We start from the raw sequence: 21378 nt of genomic DNA, 5'->3' as shown, positions 1-21378 counted from the left end.
TTATTTCCCAATCTTTATGATATATACATGGAGACAAAAAGGCTGAGAGGGGACATGAGACAAAAGAGCAGTCCTATAGCACTTTACAGACTAACAAAGTAACTTATTAGGGGATGAGCTTTTGTGGAACAGACCCACTTCTTCAGATCTGGAAAATTCCGATTCTGCCATGAGAACAGTTTCCAGGTACCTGAAAGGCTGTTGCAAAGACGAGGGAGAAAATTTGTTCTCCGTGGCCTCTGAGGCTAGGATGTGAAGCAATGGGATTAAATTGAAGCAAGGGAGGCTTAGGTTGGACATCAGGAAAGGCTTCCTGTCAGGGTGGTTCAGCGCTGGAATAAGTTGCCTAGGGAGGACATGGAATCTCCATCACTGAAGGTTTTTAAGAGCAGGTGAGACAAACACCTGTCAGGGACAGTGTTCCCTCTTTTTTTCCATGGTCAGTATAAATTTTATTATGTGCACCAAGGCATGTGTGGATGTGCACCACCAATAGAAACACAGGCTGCCAGCTGTGGGCACTGTAGCTGCTCTTCCAAGCAGCTGGGCGGCACCTGATTCTTTCCCGGATGGCCACCCAAGCACTTAGCTGACAGGGAACCCTGGTCGGGGATGCTCTAGATGGTGCTTGGTCCTGCCATGAGTTCAGGGGACTGGACTAGATGACCTTGGGAGGTCCCTTCTAATGCTACGATTCTATACAATAGGCTGTTTGAGGGCTAACTGTTATTCCCAGTTTTGCCCTTTTGTTCAGTGATCTTGATGTAAGCAAGCACTCTCGGCTTCCCTCTGTGCTGAGTGGGAATCCATCATTTCCCATCCTCTACAGATGGGGAAACTAAGGCACAAGGCCAGGGTGTGCTCTTCCCAAGGACAGAGAGCAAATAGGTAACAGACTGCATGAGTCTGAATCTTGAACCACCAGACCATGACTTCCCTCCACTGAAGAGCCACAGATAAACTGCAGAGGAAATTATTCTTTAAACCGGGCTGCCAGTCACTCCAGTGTAAACTACCCGTCTGGCAATGCTGAGCGAGGAGGAGCCAGAAGTGTTGCTAAAGTAAATGGGCGAGCTTGGGCTCCGAGCCAGTTTTGCAGAAAGGCAGAAAACCATGAGATGGGACAGGGAGGCAGGAGAGGTGAGGATGGGTTTTTGCCAGAAGCTTTTGCCAGAAGCAATACAATCTGCTGCGGTGGGGGTGAGGGGAAGAAACCCACAATCTTATGGGATTGACACTCCAATATATGGAGGCATGGAAGAGAAGTCTGCAAAGTTAATTGAGACGGGGAGCACGATCCTACACCATGCATTAAGGAAATTGGCTGGTTTTGCCAGGGAAATCAATCAAAGTAACATAAATAATAATAGATCAGAGACTTCCCCACAGTAATGGCAATAAATAAAAGTGTTTGTCTGATATCCGATGGTATGACCAGCATGTGCAGGCCAGCTGATGGGGAAGGGGGGAGGAGAAAAGAAGAGGGTGGCAAAGGGGGCAGTTGCCCCGGCACCCAGAGTTTCAAAGGGGTCCAAAGCTCCAGCCACTTCTGCTGCTAATTTGGCAGCTGTGAGAGAGGGAGCAGGGAAACCCAGCACCACAGTCCGGGCAGCTCTAAGGATGAGCGTCCTATGTCCTGCCCCTTCTGCCGTGGGTCCTGTACCGTCTGCCCCCTTCAGCCTTACGCCATGAAAGAGTAGCTACAGTAGGCTATTTCCCTTCCGTAGCTCAGCCCCTGGAGGGTGGCAGGGTTAGTGTGTTGGCGGGGGGGGTTAAGTTTACAGATCTCCATGCAAGGGAACATGGGGACAACCCCTCAGTGAGGAGTCCAGAAATGAAGCAAGCCCAGAAAGGAGCAACAAGGTGCGGTGATGCAATATTCTAGCAGTAGCTAACAAAGAGGGGCCTTCAGCTCCTGTGCTTTCAGCCAGAGATTCCCAGTTCAATCCCCGCCACTGACTGCTCGCCCAGGAGTATGACACGACATGTCCAGCCCTGAGCTCAAAGGCTGGAGGCTCTGTCGGCCTCTCTCTCGGCCCAGAGCTCCATGCAGTTGGTGTTACTTATACATGCAGTGAGGCAACCACCAACCCTCTGAGGCTTGTGCCAGGCCTGAATTGCCTCCCCTCCCCACGCCCACGCCAGGTGGCAAGGTCAGGACACTTACCTTTGACCTTCACCCGCAGCAGGTCATGCCCGTCCTCGATGCCGTGCTGAACGTCACAGCGGTAGATCCCTGAGTCGTTGGAGCGGAGCTCGCTCAGCACCAAGGTGGCGTCGGTGGGAGAGGCCAGGTAGAAGGGCAAGGAGACGCGGTCGCGGTAGCCTTTGCTCACCTTCACCTTCTGCCCCCGGGCCACCAGGATCTCGGCCTCCTTCCCCTCGGAGATAAAGGTCCACTTGACCCGGGGCGCCCCCAGCACTGCCCGGCGCCCTGCCGTGCTGGAGGTGGCCAGGGGACGCAAGTAGGTGATGTGGCAGGGAATGGTGAGGGTTCCTGACAGCACTGCCCGGACGGGCGGGTGTTTGGCGATGGAGACACTCAGAGCCTTGATGTCATCTGCAACGGAGAGGGATACAAAAGGTCACCAGCCACCCAGGGCTGGGTTTGCAGCCCTCTTTGGCCCGGTGCTGCACATTGTGGCATGGTGGCTTTGGTAGAGACAGCACTTGGATCTCCCTGTTCCACAAGCACAGGCTCCTACTGCCTGAATGAAAGGAGGATCCCCATTAGTTGTGTGCAGTATAGGGGCCATGACACACAAATAAGTAGTAATGATTCCATCTATTAGATCAGGGATCAGCAACCTTTCTGAGGCAGAGTGCCAAAATTTGACCATTTGGCCTCTAAGTACAGTCTGAGTGCCGGTGGTAGGATTTAAAGTCACTAATAGTCCTACTTACAACAGCTTTATTAATCAATGAATTAAGATGAAGAGTTTTACCGTTTGGATGGTGGTTGGTGGCATTAGCTGGTCTTTTGTTAATCCATGGGTGGCCTGGCTTTGAGCAAGCTCCTGGCTGCATGGGGGAGGAGGGTAGGGCTGAGCTGCCTCCATGCATGCCAATGAAAATTGGCTCATGTGCCACTCTTGCCACCCATGCTGGAGGTTACTGACCCCTGGTGTAGAGCAATTAAGCTCTGGAATGGGCATCGGAGGGAGCATGTAGAATCCCTCCAGTAGGAGTTTTAAAGAACAGGTTGGAGAAACTCCTGGCAGGGATGGTCTGGGTTTGTTGGGTCCTGCTTCAGCTCATGGGGGAGGAAGGGGGCTGAAGTTAATTTTGAGTGGACCCCTGCAGCCCCAGGGCCAACTGATCTACTTGCTGTCAGCTCACACCAGACCAGTCTCTTCTATGCAGAAAACCAGTTATAGAGGCCCAGGTGGGCTGTGGAGTTTTTATAGCATGGACAGGAGAGGGGAAAAAGTTTGACAACTGACCTAGAAGTCTACCCAAAGCAACATCAGGGTTTTGTTGTGCTGGGCATCTTCATTATGCCCATAGCAGGAGACAGATCCCTGCCGTGAACCTAATTAGACAAAGTAGACCAAGTTTAAGCTCAGAGGTGGGACTAGAACCTAGCTGTGTTCCCGGAAAGATGAGCAGTTGGGCAGCTGTCCAGATGCCACCCAGCTGATTAGCAGTGCACCCACAGCCACTCACAATGGGCAGCATGTGTTTCTATCGGTGGTGCTCATCCACCCATGTCTTGGTGCACGTAACAAAATTTACTCTGCCCATAAATGGAGAAAAAAGTTGGAAGTAACACTGGTCCCTAGAGGGGCAGCCACATGTCCTAGGCACCAGATCCTACTGCCTCTCAAATCAGTCATTGCAAAGCTGCCTCTTGACTGGCTTGGAGGGGGTTTCAGTTACCTGCACTGTCTCCAGAGATAAATGCATCCGCAAAAGCAAGGTGGGCAAATACCCAGAGCAGCAGCATGGTGTCTGTCTTTGTTCCACCTGGGTCGGAGGAAAAATACAAAATAAGTAAGTGACTCCCTTCATTTTTAGTTTTAACCAATTTTTACTGCAAAATTCCCAGGTTTTACAATAAATATTATTTGGGGACAGGGGGTTCTGATTTTTTTTAATTTGGAAAATACAATACCTTGCATAAGAGAGATGTGTCACAATAACGCAATAGTCTGTGTATATATGCAAAGATGCCTGTTGAAATAACGCTGTGTATTAGCACAAGTTGAACCTCTCTCATCTGGCATCCTTGGGAGCTGAGCAATGCTGGGCGAAAGAATTTACCAGACGACAAGAGGTTAATATTTTCTTGCCCATTACCAACATGTCCACTGCTTACTGGGCTCTTAGAAGACATGTACATGTAATTACAGCTCAATAACAGCACAGAATGCTGAGAGCCAGAACTGGTGGCTGTAAGCAAACTTTATGGGACCATAAAGATCTGAAGAAGTGGGTCTGTCTCACAAAAGCTCATCACCTAATAAAGTATTTTCTTAGTCTTTAAAGTGCTACATGAGGCTGTTTTGTTTTATGGGACTATGGGAAACTTGGCCACACCCAGGATAAATGGTCATCCAGCCAATTAAAATCATGCTGGATTACGGATGAGAGAGTGACGAATTAGAGAGGTTCAACCTGTAATTGATCAGCAAACTAATAATGAAATAATGTTAACTGGAAGACTTTCTGTGTAGTTATTGTGTAGATAACAGCCTTCTGTGCTGTGCTTCCGCTCTTCATTCCCAGAGCACCCGCCTTTCTGTGCACTGATTGAAACTAAGAGTCCTGGAGGGAAATAAATAGCATCTAATTTGCAGCTTTTTACTCAACTCCAGCAGAGTGGATGAGCCTTGTGTAAGAAGGTCTGAAGGAATGCTTCCACTGCAGCTTGCTGGAATGAGAGAGAAACTCTGGGCATGTATATGGAAATACAGTTTGCCCCTCTGTGCTTAGATCTGCTCCCGGTTTAACCGATGCAGGGGTGTCTCACCTGTTGTAATCAGTTTGGTTATTGTGGGACCACAAGCTATGTTAATGCTAAACACAGGGCTTGTGAAATGTGATTATCCATGCTTGCAGTTACTGGGGGCATACAGAAAAGAGAGCCTATGTTTAACCCATTTCAAAAGGAGAGAGACCCTGTCAGCGTAAACAGCTTGGGAGGGACAAAGGATCCTTGCTAGAGCTATGTGAATCTAAAGGTGGAATAAACAGAGCAAGGTAGGACTGGGCTGGGATGCACTGAGCAAGGCTTGTCTAGTCTAGTCTAATTTAGTTTCGTTTACTCTGCCTACATGCCTTCCAGGTGTGAGTTGTATTTTCTGTACTGGATGTTGTCGATTTCTTGGGGTTGGACTGTACTTTGGGCCAAAAGCTGAATTCACTGAGCTTTGTCCTGAGCCAAACCCACCACCAGCGTGGAAGTAGTGAGCAGTTGCCCAATGGGAGTCGCAAGGTGGCTGGTGGGAGCAGCCGGGTGGCTGTGGTGGCACAATGAGTGGCCAGCAGGGCAGCAGCGGAAAGCAGTGAGCAGTTGGCTGGCGAGTGAGTAATATGTTGCTTTACCTCCCCTACTCAGGATGATGGGAGGTGAGCCCTGCAGATGCACCCCTAACCTTGGGTCTGCCCTGACCAACAGCAGCAACTGTGAGGGGGGAGCAGAGAAAGGTTGGGCATGAACCTGGCCTTGGCTGATGCTGGCTTCACCTGGCAGAAGGGTTACACTTAAAAGGTCTACGTTAGAGGTCAAGGGTCTGTCGGGTGAATGAGCATCTGGGTCTGTGAGCACGATCCAAATCTGAAAGGAGCAATTCTCTGCTCGCTGATCCTTGTGCAAATCTGGCGATGCTGCTGTGAGCCTGGCATTGGTGCTTGCTGAGTTCTGAACCCGTCCCTGAGCTGCGGGGGTGTGGCAGGGGAAGGGCATTTGGTTCCTGGGGGTTGGTTCTGGCCTATACCTACTGCACCCCACTCTCCCCAGGTTGACTACCTTTTTGGCAACCACTGGAGAGCCCCACAGAGTGAAGCCAGAAGCTCCCAGCTTTGTGGAAACTGGGAAGCCTATGAGAACAGAGCAACCGGAGTTATTCTGGGGGATGCTGAGGGAGCAAACCTGAGATGGGTTTTATTTAACTGTGTGTGTCGTGGGACCTGGTTGGCCCCAGCCAGTCAGCTAGAACCACTGAGGTGAGCTGGAAAAGGATTGGGCAGCAATGCACAAAGATTGCAGGGGGAGGCACCACCCGTTCTCCCTTTGAAATTCTGGTCACGCCGGAGGTTTGTGGCTCACAGGCTGTGAATGCCGAGTGCTGAGCAAAGAACTTATTATATCCTCGGCCTTTTCTCAGTGCTTCTTGGCACAAAGAGACTCCCCCCTCTCTCCCACTGCTCCTGATGAATAAAGCTCTCAGACATTTTCCGAGGGCTGAAGCTGGCCCTACGGGGTGATTCCCCCTCTCTGCTGACTGCCTGCATCAATCCAGCTGCATTGCTCTTTTCAGCCAGTAGGGGGAGGAAATCTGGTCTAGTACTGGAGTGGGAAGGCTTGGAGACCATTCCCTGCTCTGCCACTGATTCTCTCAGTGGCCTTGGTTATGTTACTTAGTCTCCCTGAGGAAACTCAGGCATATTGTACAATGGGGATAACAGCACTGCTCTGCCTCCCAGGCAGAGGTGGGAAAAGTACTCCAAAAAGTTGCTTGAGTAAAACTACAGCTACTTTGGGGGAAATGTGATTAAATAAAAGTCAAAAAATGTTCTTTTGAACACTACTTCGGTAAAAGTACAAAAGTGCCACTTCTCAATTGCACTCCAGTGTCCAGAAGTCAAAAATGGCCATCCTGTGGAAACCATGGGCTACTTCTGGATACGTGAGTACAATCCAGCTGTTACACTTCTGCATGTTTACTCAAATAGTTTTCCCAGAAGGCTATTATGATTTTTATTTAATTACATTTCCCCCCCAAAGCAGCTGTACTTTTACTCCATTAACTTTTGGGGTACTTTCCACCTCTGCTCCCAGGGCTGTTGTGAGGATAAATACACCCCAGATTGTGAGGGATCAGGTAAGCAGCTTAGAGATGGGGCACAGATGGAAGAACTAACTCGGGGCCACCTCTTCCCTGGCTGAACAATCTTCATGGGGGTTTAAAATCAGGCTGTCATGTCTTAGAGCTGTGGAGAGCTCACATGGCTTTGTCTTGGGGACAGGAGCCACCTGTTCTCTGTAAGTATAGCACCTTACTCAATGGCCAAGACTCTTAGCTGCTATTGTTGTGCCAATTTGTATTAACAACCCCATCCTCTCCGTATCTCTACACGGAAAGAGCAGGGAGTGGGAATCCCCAGCTCAGTGGAAGGCGGCTTCTGGCCTTGAAAAGGCTGAGAACAGCCCAGCCAGGGGAATATGTTGGCTTATGATCTGTGAGTTCTCTTCTGCCCTCCCAGGGTAGGTCTACACAGCAAAGTTATTTTGAAATAACTATCCTAGCATCTACACAATGCAACCACTATTTTGAAATAGAGGTTGGCTTATTTCAAAATTGGTAAACCTATTCTATGATGAATAGCGCATAAACATTTGTAGGCAAAGCAGGTCTTTGCCCATGAAAGCTTATGCTCCAAAATATCTGTTAGTCTGGAAGGTGCCACAGGATTTTTTGTTGTTTTTGAAGCTACAGACTAACGCGGCCCCTCTCTGATTCTGATTACTAATCACCCCGTGATTGTTTTCTATAAGAGTTAGGGCAGGGACATGCAAAGTGGGGGGCATGAGCCTGCAGAGGTATGAAATTTCATAGGAAATTTCATAGGAATGCTGGGTCTCAGGCTCCTCCATCTCATTACAAATGTTGAAATGTGGTACTGTGTTAATGTATGTGTAGTCACATTTATAGACCAATCTATCAAGTTTGCACTCCGCAGATTTTTGTACCTGTGTTGAAAGTTTTGTTTATATGAACATAACCAAAATTTGCATCACTTTGGATTCATTAGGTGGGGGTGGAGAGACTCTGCTAATTGCAGGGATGAAAAGTGGGGCCACACACACACACACACACACACACACACACAGAGAGCGCGCGCGCGCTGGCTGTTTCAGATGCACATATCACTTCCTGCTTCACATGGTGATGGACCTTTATTGGGTGATTATATTTTTCCCATTCCCAAGGTGCCAACACAGCTGAAGTGATTTGCTTTTGAGGTTTTTAACCTTTAGCAAGGGAGTGATAGAAAGCATTGGTGTCGGGTTGAATTCATTTTCCTCTCTCTGCTTCATCAGGACCACAAGGAATTTGATCGTTTTCCCGTCTCAATGAGGTGGCAACACCCTGGGCCAAGTTTAGAATTTCCTGGAAACTGAGCACCTAAGCAGCCACACAGGAGAGATTCCAATGCCACCCAGCTGACTAGCAGAGCACCCAGAGTGGGCAGCATGAGTTACTATTGGTGGTGCACATTCGCACATGTCTTGGTGCACATAACAAAACGTATTATGCCCCTGGATGGAAAAAAATTAGAGGGAACACTGGTGACAATGCTCCGGACCAAGTTAGGGCTGTGTTCTGTGCTGCTTCTGGTGTTGCCAGTTCTGAGTCTTGCTAGAATTGGTGTTTTCCTCAAAGCCTCAGCTCCTGGCAGACAGAATACGGGAGAAGCTCAGACGTTTTTCAATAAGAGTCTAGCAGTCATAATGGCAAAGGGAACCTTTAAACCCATGGCACCCATGTGTCCAGCAGCCCAACAGTCAGACAGCCAAGGGGAAAAAAATCGCCAAACAGATTCAAAACCATGAGTTTTTTTCATGCTTTAGCTTACGAGTTGGGAGGACTGGCTTATGCTTTTTGAACGCTTAGGGATGGTCAGAGACAGCTCGTTTCGCAGGCGCATCATGGGAGTGCTAACATTGTCATTCAAAAATAAGGGACTATTTTCTTAGCACCCCATCTTACCCCTTTCCTCACCTCATTAGCAAGAATAATTCCAGGCAATGTTCCCCTATGGTCACCATAGGCATTTCTTGTAGGACCAAGCACCATCCCTGACAGGTTCTTTTTCCCCCTTTTATTTGCCCCAAACCACTTGGTAACTTGAAGGTCTGAGCTCACAACGCTGGGTTTAGCAGCTATCCCTCTCCCCTGGCTGTCGCTGAGTTCTCCCACTGTCTTCCCCTGCTCCCCAGAGGCAGCTGTGAGAATAAATCTGGACACAGCAAACCCTGCGGCTTGGCTGGACTAGAGCTGGGTGCTGTGGGAGGGAGGGGAGAAGGGCTTTGAAGTGGGAGGAGAGCAGATTCTAGCAAGACTTTGGAGTCAGCCCCAGCAGGTGGGGTTCAGGCCCTCCAGATTGCAACCCTGTGCAGTGGGGGTTGGGTTTTCTGCCATGGGCCCTATGGAGTCAGTGCCACCCCCATACTGCTTTTGACCCCCCAGAACCACTGGATGAGCTGAGCCTTGTGGGCCCTTCTAAGGCTGGGAGTTTAGGGTTCTAGAGAAAAGCTCCTGAGGTAGGGACCAGAAAAGCATCTTAGATGGATACCTGGATGCCCACCTCTCCCAGCCCTGGGCAGCGCCAGAGAGAGCCACCCACACTGCAGCAACACCCCAGGCTGGCTCTGTTAGCTGCAGCGTGCGGCATGTGAGGTCACTGGCTGGAGCAGCGGAGCCCTGTCCCCAAGACACAGACAGATCTCCCCGCATCCCCCTCATGTGTCCGTGACGAGATGCCAGGCCCTGCAAGCCAGAAGCAGAGAAGTCTGGCAGCTGCTTGGCTTGTCCTCAGCTTTGCTCTGAGGCCCTCCCTTACCCCACCCCAGCCAGCTTCTCCCTTCTCAGCCGCTTGTCTCCTTGCTGGAGGGTCACCTGCTCTGCTCCCCATTCAAAGCCCTTCTCCCCTTCCCCCACTCCCGCCGCGCCACGTGAGGATTAGTCAGCCGGGATCACAAGGTGCATTGTCAGCCTGCAGGAAACCAGAGCAAAGGAGATCCAAGAGGTGGCTTTCCAGGGACTTGGCTGCAGAATGAGGCAGCAGCACATCCCTTGCCTGGCTTGTTTCCAAGGAGGAAGGGGAGAGAAATCTACCCTGTGGTGCCCTGCCTTCGATGCGTGTCCAGAGGCATGCTGCTGTCCGTACACGTGCCCCTGCCTGGGCACACTCATGGGCCAAACCACACATGCACACAAACCCCCCCATACTGGCACACGTCCTGCACAAGCCTGCAGGCACACAACTCATCTCCCAACAACTAGCGCCCTTGCGTGAACACGTGCGGCTGCCTGCATGCACACTGCCAAGATCTGCACGCTTGCGCACGTGCATGCGATCCCATGGGCCACCTGCCCGAAGGTGCTTTCCAGCAACAGATACATGGAATGCTCCGGCAAAGGAAAGGCTCCCTCCAAACTTTTCCAGCCATGTGCAAAATAATTTTATGCGTGCTGAGGTGTGTGCGGATGTGCACCACCCAGATAAAGAGAAAAGGAAAGCCTCACAGCGGGCGCTCTGCTAATCAGCTGGGTGGCAAGTGACTCTGTCCTGAGTGGCTGCCCCATGCACAGCTCACAGGGAACCCAGTGCTGAGCTTTGCAAAGACCAGCCTGTTCTTCCCATGCCGCTTGCTGAGAACTCCCAGGGTATTTTTGAAGCACAGCTTCCCCTCTTCTTCGTCCCTGCTGGCTTAAAATTCCAACTGCCCTGTGCAAAGGAGAAGGGGTTTTTTAAACAAATCCAGCCCTGCAAGGCTGGCAATGGACGAGTCCCTGGTCTCCTGCCTCTCACTGGCACAGACAGGAATACCAAGAGTTCCTTTCCACAGGAAAAACCAAAATGCTCCGTTCCGGCCTCATCAAGCCGCTTTCATGCTTAAATTTATATTCGAAAAACAAAAAATAGCCGCAATCAGCCCATTTCCCCCCGGAAAGTAGCCACGTAAAAGACAGAGCCTTTTCCAGCAGCACCTTCTCCAGCTGGTGACTTTTCCTCCCGCTCCCTTTGCTGGCTTGCCATGCCATCATCAGGGATGTGTATGCAGCAGCTGGCAGCCAGCGGCCCAGGCTGGGGAGACAGCCGGCTGTCATTAAAGCACGAGTGTGTAGTATACGTGGAACGTGCGGGAATAGTAGTAGACCTACACTTGGAGGGTGAGAAGGTGGGGAACAGGGTTCCCTGTAAGCTGAGTGTTTCAGCGGCCGCCCAGGAGCGATTCAGGTGCTGCTCGGCTCATTAGCAGAGCGCCCCCAGCCAGCAGCGCGTGTTACAATGGGTGGTGCGCATCTGCATAGGCCTTGGTGCACATAATAAAATTCATACCGACCTTGGATTGAATACATTAGAGGGCACGCTGATGGGGAGGCAGGACACAAGGGAGGGCAGAGCCCCCCCGCCCCATCTCTCCCATCCATAGGTGAATTGGGGCTGCTGTTCCAGTACCAGGGAAGTTGCCTGAGGCCCCCACACCTGCGACCCTGGGGCAGGTTGCCCCAGACCCTCCGCCCTTGGGATGGCCCTGACAGAGGCATCACAAAAGCATCCTGGGGCTGGGTCCTTTCCCTGTGGGCCGTTGAACAGGCCCCAGTTGTTAGCGAGCGCTCTTCAGCCACAGATGAAACACCCTTGCCAAAGGAGGTCTGCTTTGTTATTGTCATCGAACAGAGGGGGGAAACTGAGGCACAGAGCAGGGGTAGGAGGAGCTAGTGCAGTGCTGGCAACCAAGGCCACTGAGTGGGCTGCATGAGTGGCCTCCGTCTCGGGGGGCCGTGATCATGGTAACCAAGGCCGTCTCCTGGGAGAGTGGAGTTCTGCTGATGGCGTCTGCGTGCCTAGAATTTGCAGGGTGCACCACAGCAGCACGCTGACTGAGAGCTGTGAGCTCCCTCCGCAGCCACAGTCAGTGCGTGTGCAATTGTAACTCGCACGCTCAGGGGCATGGGTCCCACCCAGGCCACTTACGCAGAGAAAGAGCGAGTCTCCTCTAGCGCCTTAGCTGAGCATCAGCTGGTTTTATAACTCAGGCTGCCGCACTGAACCCTGCAGTCCCAGGTTCAAGTCCCCCTGTGGGCGGTTACCAAGTCAGCACACACTTCACTTTGTGGCCCCTTGCTTTACCTACGTGTGCCTGTAGCAATACCAGTAGCGACAAAGCTACGTGGACACAACCCAGCAGAACCTGTAGCGGAGGGGGAGCTGTGTTAGTCTGTGTCTGCAAAAACACCAAGCAGTCCTGTGGCACCTTAAAGGCTAACAGATATTTTGGAGCATAAGCTTTCGTGGGCAAAGACCTGCTTCGTCAGATGCAATGTAGGGGAAAGTCCAGAGGCAGGTCTAATTATACAGGCCCATGAGAAGGAGGGAGTCTGCCTCCGGAGTCTTCACTACATTGCATCTGACGAAGGGGGGTCTTTGCTTACGCTGATGCTCCAAAATATCAATAGAATCTGGCACCTTTGCATGTGATCAATAGTAAATAAAACGTCTCATGGGCCACAAATAGAGCCCAGAAGTCCTGCCTGTGCCCCACTGGTCGCAGGCTGCCCCCCCACCCCCCACCCCGAGCTGTTCTGTGTCTCTCCCCCCAGGGGCCGTTCTGTCTCTGTGGCACAGAGAGGACTCCTACATGCTTCTCTTAAAGTGGAGCAGGCTCCTCTGTGTGATGCAGTGGGAAGCAGCCAGGGCAGCATCAGGGAGGGCATCCTGCTGCTGGAGATGCAGGAGTTGGGAGACAATACTGGCAGCAGCCCGGAGCTGCCTTGATGGCAAAGAAAAGCCTGGCAGCTGCCTAAAAGAGTGGAAGTGTGCGTGTGTGTGTGTGTGTGTGTGTGCGTGTGCGTGCACGTGCGCGCGCGCTCGCCAGTTCCTCCTCCAGCCACTGACTTCAGGCCTCGTGGGTTCCCCTGGGGAATGAGCAAGGAGCTCTCTGTTCCAGACAGGGACAGGGGCATGCTACCCCCGGCAGCTCCACTTTCTTCCTTCCCCGTCTCCTGGCATTCAGCACATGAGAATGAAACCCCCATGACCAGTGGCTCTGATCTGGCTTTGCAGGCCAGTGGCTGCCACTCTGGCTCAGCAGTTCAGATCCCAGGGGAAGCGGTGGAGATACAGATCTGCAGAAAGCGCATCACCTGCAAGAGCCGACGCATTCCCCTGGCGGTGCCCACAGAATTGGGCGCGTCACTCGAGGCCACTCTGGTCCATGGTGACCTGCCAGAGCAGCGCAGCGTGGCCGCCTCTGCGGAGGTGGGAGGGGAGGGCTGATCACTCAGATGCAATGAATTGAAAGAATGGCTCCCGAGGAGATGTCACCGGAGGAGAGTTCGGGGAGCGACTGCTTGGGTTGAGCCCTCTCAGATGAATTTTCCTTTCTGAAATGTAGTCAGGGAGGTAGCAGAGGGCCAGTGGTCCGCCCGCGGGTGATATTGCTATTGTAATGGCGCCTAGACACACGAGTCAGGATCGGTGCTGGGTGCTGTGTGCGTACGGAGCCAGTCCAAAGAGCTCGTTGTCTGTATAGACAGAGGGTGGGAGGGAAACTGAGGCAGGTAGCCAGGGACAAATTTGCCCAAGCCCATGCAGTGAGTCGGTGCAGAGCTGGGAATAGCACCAGATCTCCTCACTCTCGGTACCATACTCTGCTCAGTAAACCAGGCTACCTGCTGGTTGGAGAGCACTGACCCCATTGTCAGTCTGCTCAAAGATGGGGAAGGATGGGGCATAAATGTTCCTATATGCTGGAGCTCTGCAGGGCTCTGCTTGGACCCTGGGGTCAGTTACAGCAGCCCAAAGGCTGCTGTAACCTGCACTTCACTTGTCTTGGCCCCCCCCAGGCTGCAGAGACTATTCATAGTACCATGTGCTCTGGCTGAGTCCCCAGCCCACCCCCTCTACAGGCTGTTGGGGGCAGGGCTTGTAGGCCATGGAAGCCCCTTGTACAAGAGGGCTTCTCTGGGTGGCAGTGTGGCCCACTTGCCAAAGCAACACAATGAACTGTTGTGTGCGGTGAAGAATCAGGCCCCTGGATTCCATCCCTGGCAGACTGTGACCTTGAGCAAGTTACTTCGGCCAAAGTTCCGCCTAATCCATGCTCTGCGACCTCCAAAAGCCAACACTAGCAGGGCCTGAACTCAGGACTTCCACAGACCAGACCTCAATCATCTGAGCTAAAAAAAGGACTCTACTCCCTGGTAGCAGCAGTAGGCTGTTATCCCCCAGGTGGTCAAGCCACAAGCGGCCGGGGTAGAGTGGCGGGGAAGAGAGGACGTAGCATGCACTTTGTCACTGCACTTGGGCTCTATTTCCACCTCTGCCACTGACCTCCTTTGGCAAGTCCCAGTCCTCCTCTGCCTCAGTTTCCCCTCCCATTCTTTGGCTGTTTGCGTTAGCTGGTAAGCCCTTCTGGGCAGCAGCTGTCTTGTGCGCACGTAAAGGTCCTGGTACAATGGAGTCTGTTGGGGCCCTGTGTCACAGATCCTAGTAGAACTTAGATTTCCAGGGGATTTGTGAGACTCCGGGCGTGGAAATGGTCCATTTTCAAAGCTGGGGGGGGCAGGAGGCCCTCAGCATCCCGCCTTCACCTTCTCCCTCAGCCAGCTCTCGCCGTGCTGAGTCAGCCCTGCTCGGGCCTTGGGCCTGGGAGCACTGGACTGGTGGAGGGCAGGGGCTGCCAGCGTGGCAGAGGGCTGTGCGGAGAGCGAAGGAACGGCGGAGATCAGGACACAATCTGCAGGAAGTGGGTGGTGAACGGCAGCATGGGAAGAGCTCCCTCTCATGCTTGTAACACTGACCGTGGAAATGCAAGCATGGCCCCCTCACCCTCTGCTGTGTGCACACATCCACACACACCACCATTTGTATGTGTGTGCAAACCTGCTCACATACATAAATACACAACCAAAACGTGTACGTCCATACATGTATATGCCTACAGGGGCACAGGTGGGGACATATGTCCACAGAGATAAACACACAGGGTAAGATCCTACTGTCTCAAATCAGCTTGCCTAGCAGGCACAGCTGTGGAACAGGAGACTGGGGGCTCTAATCCTGATTCTGCCACTGGTCTGCAGGGTGACCTTGGGCAAGTCACGCCATGTCACTGTGCCTCAGTTTCCCTGTCTGTTCAGTGGGGTGTGCTGCTCCTGGCCTCCTTTGCACTTTGAGATGTAGAGGTGAGATGCTAGAAGAGCTTGGTCCAGTGATTGTTACTTCACAGGTTCCCTGCTATGCTGGGGAGTTCGGCCAAGGTTCCTATGCCCCCGGCCTGCATGTTAGATCTTGTTCCAGAAGTTGTTGAGCGATTTTTTTTGCTTTGACTCTTTAGTTCAGTGGTTCTCAGTCTATTTACCATTGGGAGCCACATGTGCCCCACTCTGTCATTGGGGCCGCACCCACCCAACATATATACTACCTGTACGGCCCTGAGGGTGTCATGTTGGAGGTGGAAATGGCCCATGGCAGCTGCATGGGCTGTTCTTGTGGTGCAGTCAGCACATGGAGGGCCCCTTCCGCAAGGGCACGCAGTGTGCAGAGAGCTCCTGACCCCCCCAGCCATCTGCTCTTACCCCCTGCTGTGTCTGGTACGTGGGATCAGCCAGGCGGCTCAGGAGAGCCCTTTGGCTCTACTCAGCTCCTCTTGCGTTTTCCTCATCTCAAAGCACTTTATACATTCTTATTTGGCAAAAGGGGAGACTGAGGCACAAACAGGGCTGGGGGAATGAGTTGCCCACGGTCACACAGTAACAGAGCTAAGTTAGAATCCTGGCATTCGGCTCTAACCACTAGGCAACATCCCCCTCCCACTGCTGGGAAGGACGCGCAGGACTCCTATCAGTTCCTCCTGCTCTAACCCCCGAGAACCCTAATGTAAACCGCCTGCCTTTCCAGCTCCGCTCAGAAGCAAACAGCAAGGTGGAGTCACTTGTCCACCAGCGCCAGAGCACTTGGAAAGAAAGGAACTGCCCTAAAAAGAGGCCTGGCTTGGGCAGAGCAGAGAGCCAGGCTGGCATTTCTCGCCCTGCCTGCTGCTGAGGGTGAAGATGCTGGGAGGCCTCTGACAGCAGGAAGGAATAGCAGCAGGTTTGCTTTTTTGTGTGTGGTTTTCTGGCTGGTTCCGAAGCGCTGGAGAATGGAGCTGGAACGCGGGAGACGGAAGAGGAGGAAACTGGCCGAAAGCAGTGCCAAGCTCTCAAGAGCAGCTCCTCTGTCTCGCTTCCCTTAGCCCTCCCCCTCCAAGTGTGCTTCGTTCCCATGGCCTAGCCCCAGCTGCCTTCTCCCCTGCGCATGCTGGTGCAGGAGCCTTTTCCTCCGCGTCCCCTGGTCCCTTGCTGCCTTGCCGCCTCTTTTAGGATCTTGGCTAGAAAACGATCTTTGTGTGCTGCTTAACATCTCTCCCAGCTGGCATGGCTTGACCCTGTCTGGGGCCGTGCTTCTGAAGCAGGTCAAAGAAAAATGGGCCCTGCTCCTGCATCTCCTGCCAGTAGCGGCAGTGGGAGTTGGAGGAGGGGAGGCTGCGCAGAATCAGAGATTTATAGTGCTGCCGACTCTGCACCTTCCTAGCCCCCCCAGCAGGGTTCCCGCTAATATTTTTCCATCCGTGGATGGAATAAATTTTGTTTTGTGCACCACCAATCACAACGCTTGCTGTTGACAGTGGTGGGCGCTCTGCTAATCAGCTGGGCAGCACCCCAAGTGCTCAGCTTACAGGGAACACTCTCCTCTAGGCAAGTAGCTGGAGAGTGGTTAGGCCCCAAGAGCAGTAGCAGGAAGGGTACGCCCAAGCAGTGGGTCCCTTTCTGCCTCCACTTCAGGTGGAGTACTGTGTCTGGTTGTGGGCACCACCTGTCAAGAAGGATGTGGAGACGTTGGAGAAGGTCCAGGGAAGAGCAACAAGAATGACAAAAGGTCGAGAGAACGTGAGTGATGTGGGAAGACAGAAAGAACTGGGCTTGTTTAGATGAGAAAAGAGAAAACTGAGAGGGGATGTGACAGCCGTTTAAAAGTACTGTACCTAAAAGAGTGTTACATGGAGGAGCGGGAGAATAATATCTCTCCTTGGCCTCTGAGGATAGAACAAGAAGCAATGGGCTTAAACTGCAGCAAGGGAGATTTAGGTTGGACATTAGGAAAAAGTTCCTAACTGTCAGGGTGGTCAAACACTGGTATAAATTGCCTGGAGAGGTTGTGGAATCTCCATCACTGGAGATATTTAAGAGCAGGTTAGACAGACATCTACCAGGGATGGTATAGATGGTGCTTGGTCCTGCTGGGAGGGCAAGGGACTGGACTTGATCACCTCCCGAGGTCCCTTCCAGTTCTAGTGCTCTAGGATTCTGTGTGTTCTATGATTCAGTTGTCTGGGAAGGGAAGGGACGGGGCCAGACCAGGAAGGAGGTGGTGAGTGTGGATTGGAGTATGCCAGGGAGGATCTGGCATCTCCCAGTGCTTGGGTCCTTAAAAGCCAGCCTGGACTGGGGCCAGTCCTGTTCCCTAGCAAGCCCCTATCTGCATACTGCAGTCCTGGCGTGGGACCTCTGCATCTGGTCTCAGCCAAAAGAAGTGTTTGAGGTGGAACCCAAAGCTGGGAGAGGAGACCAACCCTGAGGGATCACTAGCGCTTCATGCACAGCTGGCTATGCTCGGATACTGCAGTGACCGGCGCAGGAGACAAACCCAGAACCTAGATCCCAGGTCCACCAATTACTGCAGGAAAGTTCTGAGCAAACCTGCCTTCTTCCTGTGTACCCCTCTGAAGGGCTGAGCTTCCTCCATCTTCACAAACTCACCCTGCAGCAGGCCAGGCAGTGTAAGGTTAGTGGCCGGGTTATTGGGCTGGGAGTCAGGACACCTGACTTCATGTTGGCACTTTGCTCCAGTGGGAGTTAGGTTTTGGGCCAACTTCTCTATGCATTTGGCCACTGCTCAGGGTTAGCTCCTTTCACCCCTAGCATAAGAAGCTAAAGGAACAACCAGGATTCAGCTAGTGTGAACTGCCAGGTAAGGGCAGAAACTGTTGTAGCAAGATAACTAGCCGTCCATTAACCAAAGGCAGGGAAAAGGTTCAATTGATGGTCTTAATTCATTCGCTGGTCTGGAAACTGAGGGCAGGTCTCCAGTGGGAACTTCCATCAGCAGAGCGAACGCCTGGAGTCAGCCACGCTGACTCTATGGACGAATTCTCCAAACTCTCTGGGCGGAGGATTGCTGGCTCTGGCGGGAGAGCCCCACCCTGGGCAGAGGTTGCATAAACGTCTACACTGCAGCACAAGAGGGGGGCAGCTGGTTATGAGGAGATGCGCTGGCAGGGACTCTGTCCTCATGACCGGATGTTGAAGCAGAGCGCCTGATTCCGCAGTGCTCCCAGCACAGCTGCTGTTGAGTTCAACAGGCCAAGGACTGGGCCCATTAGCTCTGGCGGGGGCTGTGCAATGGGACCTGCAGGGCACAGAGTGTATATTTGGGCTGGTTCTGTCTCGCCACATCACCATGGCCCTTCATGGGACTGATTAGCCATGAGCTACCAGCTGGGGGATCCAGCGTGCGGGGGTCATTGTAACAGACAAGGTAAATGAGGTTGGGTAGGGCTGCCCTTCTGTGCTTCCCTGTGGCACCCGCCAGGGAATCGGCAATGCTGGGCTTTCTTTTGCAAACTGCTGGACTTCAGCAGGCCCCTCTCCTGGCTCAGTTCCCTGCCAAGCCGTCCTCCAGGGAACTCTCCAGGATTCTGCCGCACAGGGGATGCAAAGGGCATCTTGTAGCTCTCCAGGCCATTAGCCTCCTTCTAGCTGACTTGCTGCATAACACAGGCCAAAGAACCCCTGCATCAAACCCACTGACAAGCTCTCCAGGCACTTAGCCAGCCTCTCTGCCAGAACAGTCACCTCTTACTCATGGGAGTGTTTCCCCCCCTCAGACTCCTGGGGAGCCACCCCAACCCCCATTTTACAGGAGAGGAACTGAAGCACAGGGTGGATGTAGGGAAGTACCCAAAGTCACACATAAGAACTCAAATCTCCTGGATCCCAGCCCAATGCATGGGCCACTAGTCCATCCTTCTCTCCAGGATTGGAAAGCTGCAACCCTCAGCACATCCCTACTTCCCTGATTGCCGTGGTCTCAGCAGAAAGCCCTCAGAGTGCGTTATAATGAACTGGCTTTGTCATAGCCAGTCTGGCCGGGGCCGAGCTCAGAGGGGAGTAAGGGGAAGGAGGTTAGCATGCTTGCCCTCCAACTATCTCCCCACTAGGTACAAACAGCAAGTTCCATGCTCCAAGACAGCTAAGGCAAAAACACTGGCCAGGCTAAATGCTCCCTTCCGGGCAACTTAAAATAAGAAATAAAAATAATTCAAACTCCCCCACTCGTTTCCCGGGCCAGAGTGGTGAAGGAGGGAGAGGATTCGCCCGCACAAGATAAAGGACGAGTCGCGCTATTAAAAGGCTCGGTCGCCTGCAAGTAAAATGGTTCAGTGCAGAGGGAGAAACTCTGGAGCATCCCAGACCCAAGGACAAATCCCTGACGGAGCATTTGCAACGAGCTGCATGAAATGCCCCGGCTGAGGTGATGAGCGACCCTCCTAGAGTCCGCGCCTGCTGCAGGTGGAATATTCACAGCATGTCCTCTAGAGCATGCATTGCAGCACGCGTGCCCTCCCTCCAGCTCCCCCAACAAACAACGGTTTGCACTGGGAAATGCGTATGCAATAGCCTGTTCCCTAATTCCCTGTCTTAGCTTCCCTCTTAGGACTCACCACCCACCCCAAAAGAATCCAGAAGAAACCAAAAAGCATCCAACCTTGAGCCAAGTGCAGCAATTTTCTCTCTCCCAAGGAGGAAGCAGCAAAATCAAAGTCATTTACTCACCTCTCCTGAGAAGGCAGCCAGCTGGAAGGGTGAAAATTCAGTGCAGGCCGGTGAGTGCTGCGCTTGTGATGGGAGATGGAGCAGGAGAAGTTTTCCTCCAGAGCTGGGCTAGATCTTGCAGGGGACCAATGCAGAGCTGAACTGCAGTTATTCCGAAAGAGAGCACAGCTAAAATATGCAGCCAGGAGCTCTGACAGCCGGCAAGGCAGGACCCAGTTTGAAACAAGCTCCCTGATTTTCTCACACATACACACACACAACCTCCCCCCTCCTTTTATTCTCCCCCGCCCTTAAGGTAAAAGAGTGCCAAGAAATTACACAGCTTGACAAATGGATCTCTGCTTCAGTGCTGTGCTGGTAAAACTCCCCCTTCCCCTCCACAACTGGCAAAAGCCAGCAGAATATCCCAGGAAAAGAGAGGGGAAAACCGAAGCTGGGGATATTTTTAAACCAATGCACCAGAACTTGCTGATGCCCTGGAGTTTGCAATCCAACACGCAGTGCTTTGGCAACAGAGCACTGCAGGGCGTTTGATTTTTTTCCTGTCTAGTCCCTTTATCCTGATCATCTCATTGCATGTAGGCGGGTTTAAATAGGCACCCACACCGTTACCTGCTTAGCTACCCGCAGGGATGTTGGGCCATACATTTAATGCACCATTTCAAAGGGCAAGCAAAAAAAATGCTCCAGCCAGCTCTGCGGTAGCCCTTTTGGGGGGGATGGCGGCTATTTGGCTCCTGGACTGAGTTATTTCCAGCGTTTGGCTGAAGGCACAAAGGGCCGGAGAGTGGGGTGCTGATTATGTAGCCAATGTGGCTGGTGCTTTGTCATGTAAATTACCCGGAGTCTTTGTGAGCCTTGGGGCTGCCCGGGTGGATCGGAGCAGCTCCAAAGCCTCTCTGTCTCTCCCTGACAGAAGTTGGTCCAATGGAAGAGATGACCTCACCGGCCTCCTCTCTATAACACCCTGGGACCAGCGCAGGTCCAGCGATGCTGTACAGCATTTGGCTGCAGTTAGCGACAGCGAAGTTAGTCATAATCGCGAATATGGGAGGGTTTGTTCGGCCTTTTACCCTGTTCTTTAATAGTGGCTCCCTTAGACACCTAGCGTCAGCAGCACAGGGTAGGGAATGAGAACCCAGTTGCTTTGTTATAATTTCTGTGTGTTACCATATCACCTGGGACAGGGTGCTAGGAGCTGTACAAACACAGAACAGAAAGAGAGTCCCTCCCCAAGGCCCCCCACATCGGAGAAGGGCAGACTTTACTAGTGCCTGGAGGTGCTGGGTGCTGACCCAGGCTGCAAATGGTGGTATGTGTATAGAAGGAAGCCAAGCCCTTGGGTAGCCCCTCAGGAGAGATTCAAAGGCTGCCCAGCTGATTAGCAGAGCACCTGCATGTTTCTATTGGTGGTGCACAAAGGGGCCTGTTCATGTGGGAGCATATTGATTTCACTGACATTCCTGCAGGAAATGGCCAAAACTTCTTCCTTCTAGATAGAGAAATAGTTTGCTTTTGACTGTTAGTTGGACTTGTGTGATCTAAT

The 21378-nt window shown here is 52.4% G+C and overlaps 1 protein-coding gene across 1 annotated transcript in view; it reads right to left on the bottom strand.

The window, feature by feature from the left end:
• The window catches only part of BCAN (brevican), a 46437-nt gene extending 25568 nt beyond the window's left edge, over positions 1-20869 (bottom strand). The window contains exons 1-3 of the mRNA XM_074981427.1: positions 20779-20869; positions 3880-3966; positions 2168-2560 (exon numbers count right to left, since the gene is read on the bottom strand). Coding sequence (XP_074837528.1) covers positions 2168-2560; positions 3880-3966; positions 20779-20869 — 571 coding nt within the window. The remainder of the gene's footprint in view (positions 1-2167; positions 2561-3879; positions 3967-20778) is intronic.
• Between the last annotated feature and the right edge of the window lie 509 nt (positions 20870-21378).

The sequence above is a fragment of the Carettochelys insculpta genome, chromosome 30 (assembly GCF_033958435.1).
Source record: "Carettochelys insculpta isolate YL-2023 chromosome 30, ASM3395843v1, whole genome shotgun sequence".
NCBI lineage: Eukaryota > Metazoa > Chordata > Testudines > Carettochelyidae > Carettochelys > Carettochelys insculpta.
Note: the sequence above shows the minus strand (reverse complement) of the source record. Positions and strands in the feature narration are given on the sequence as shown.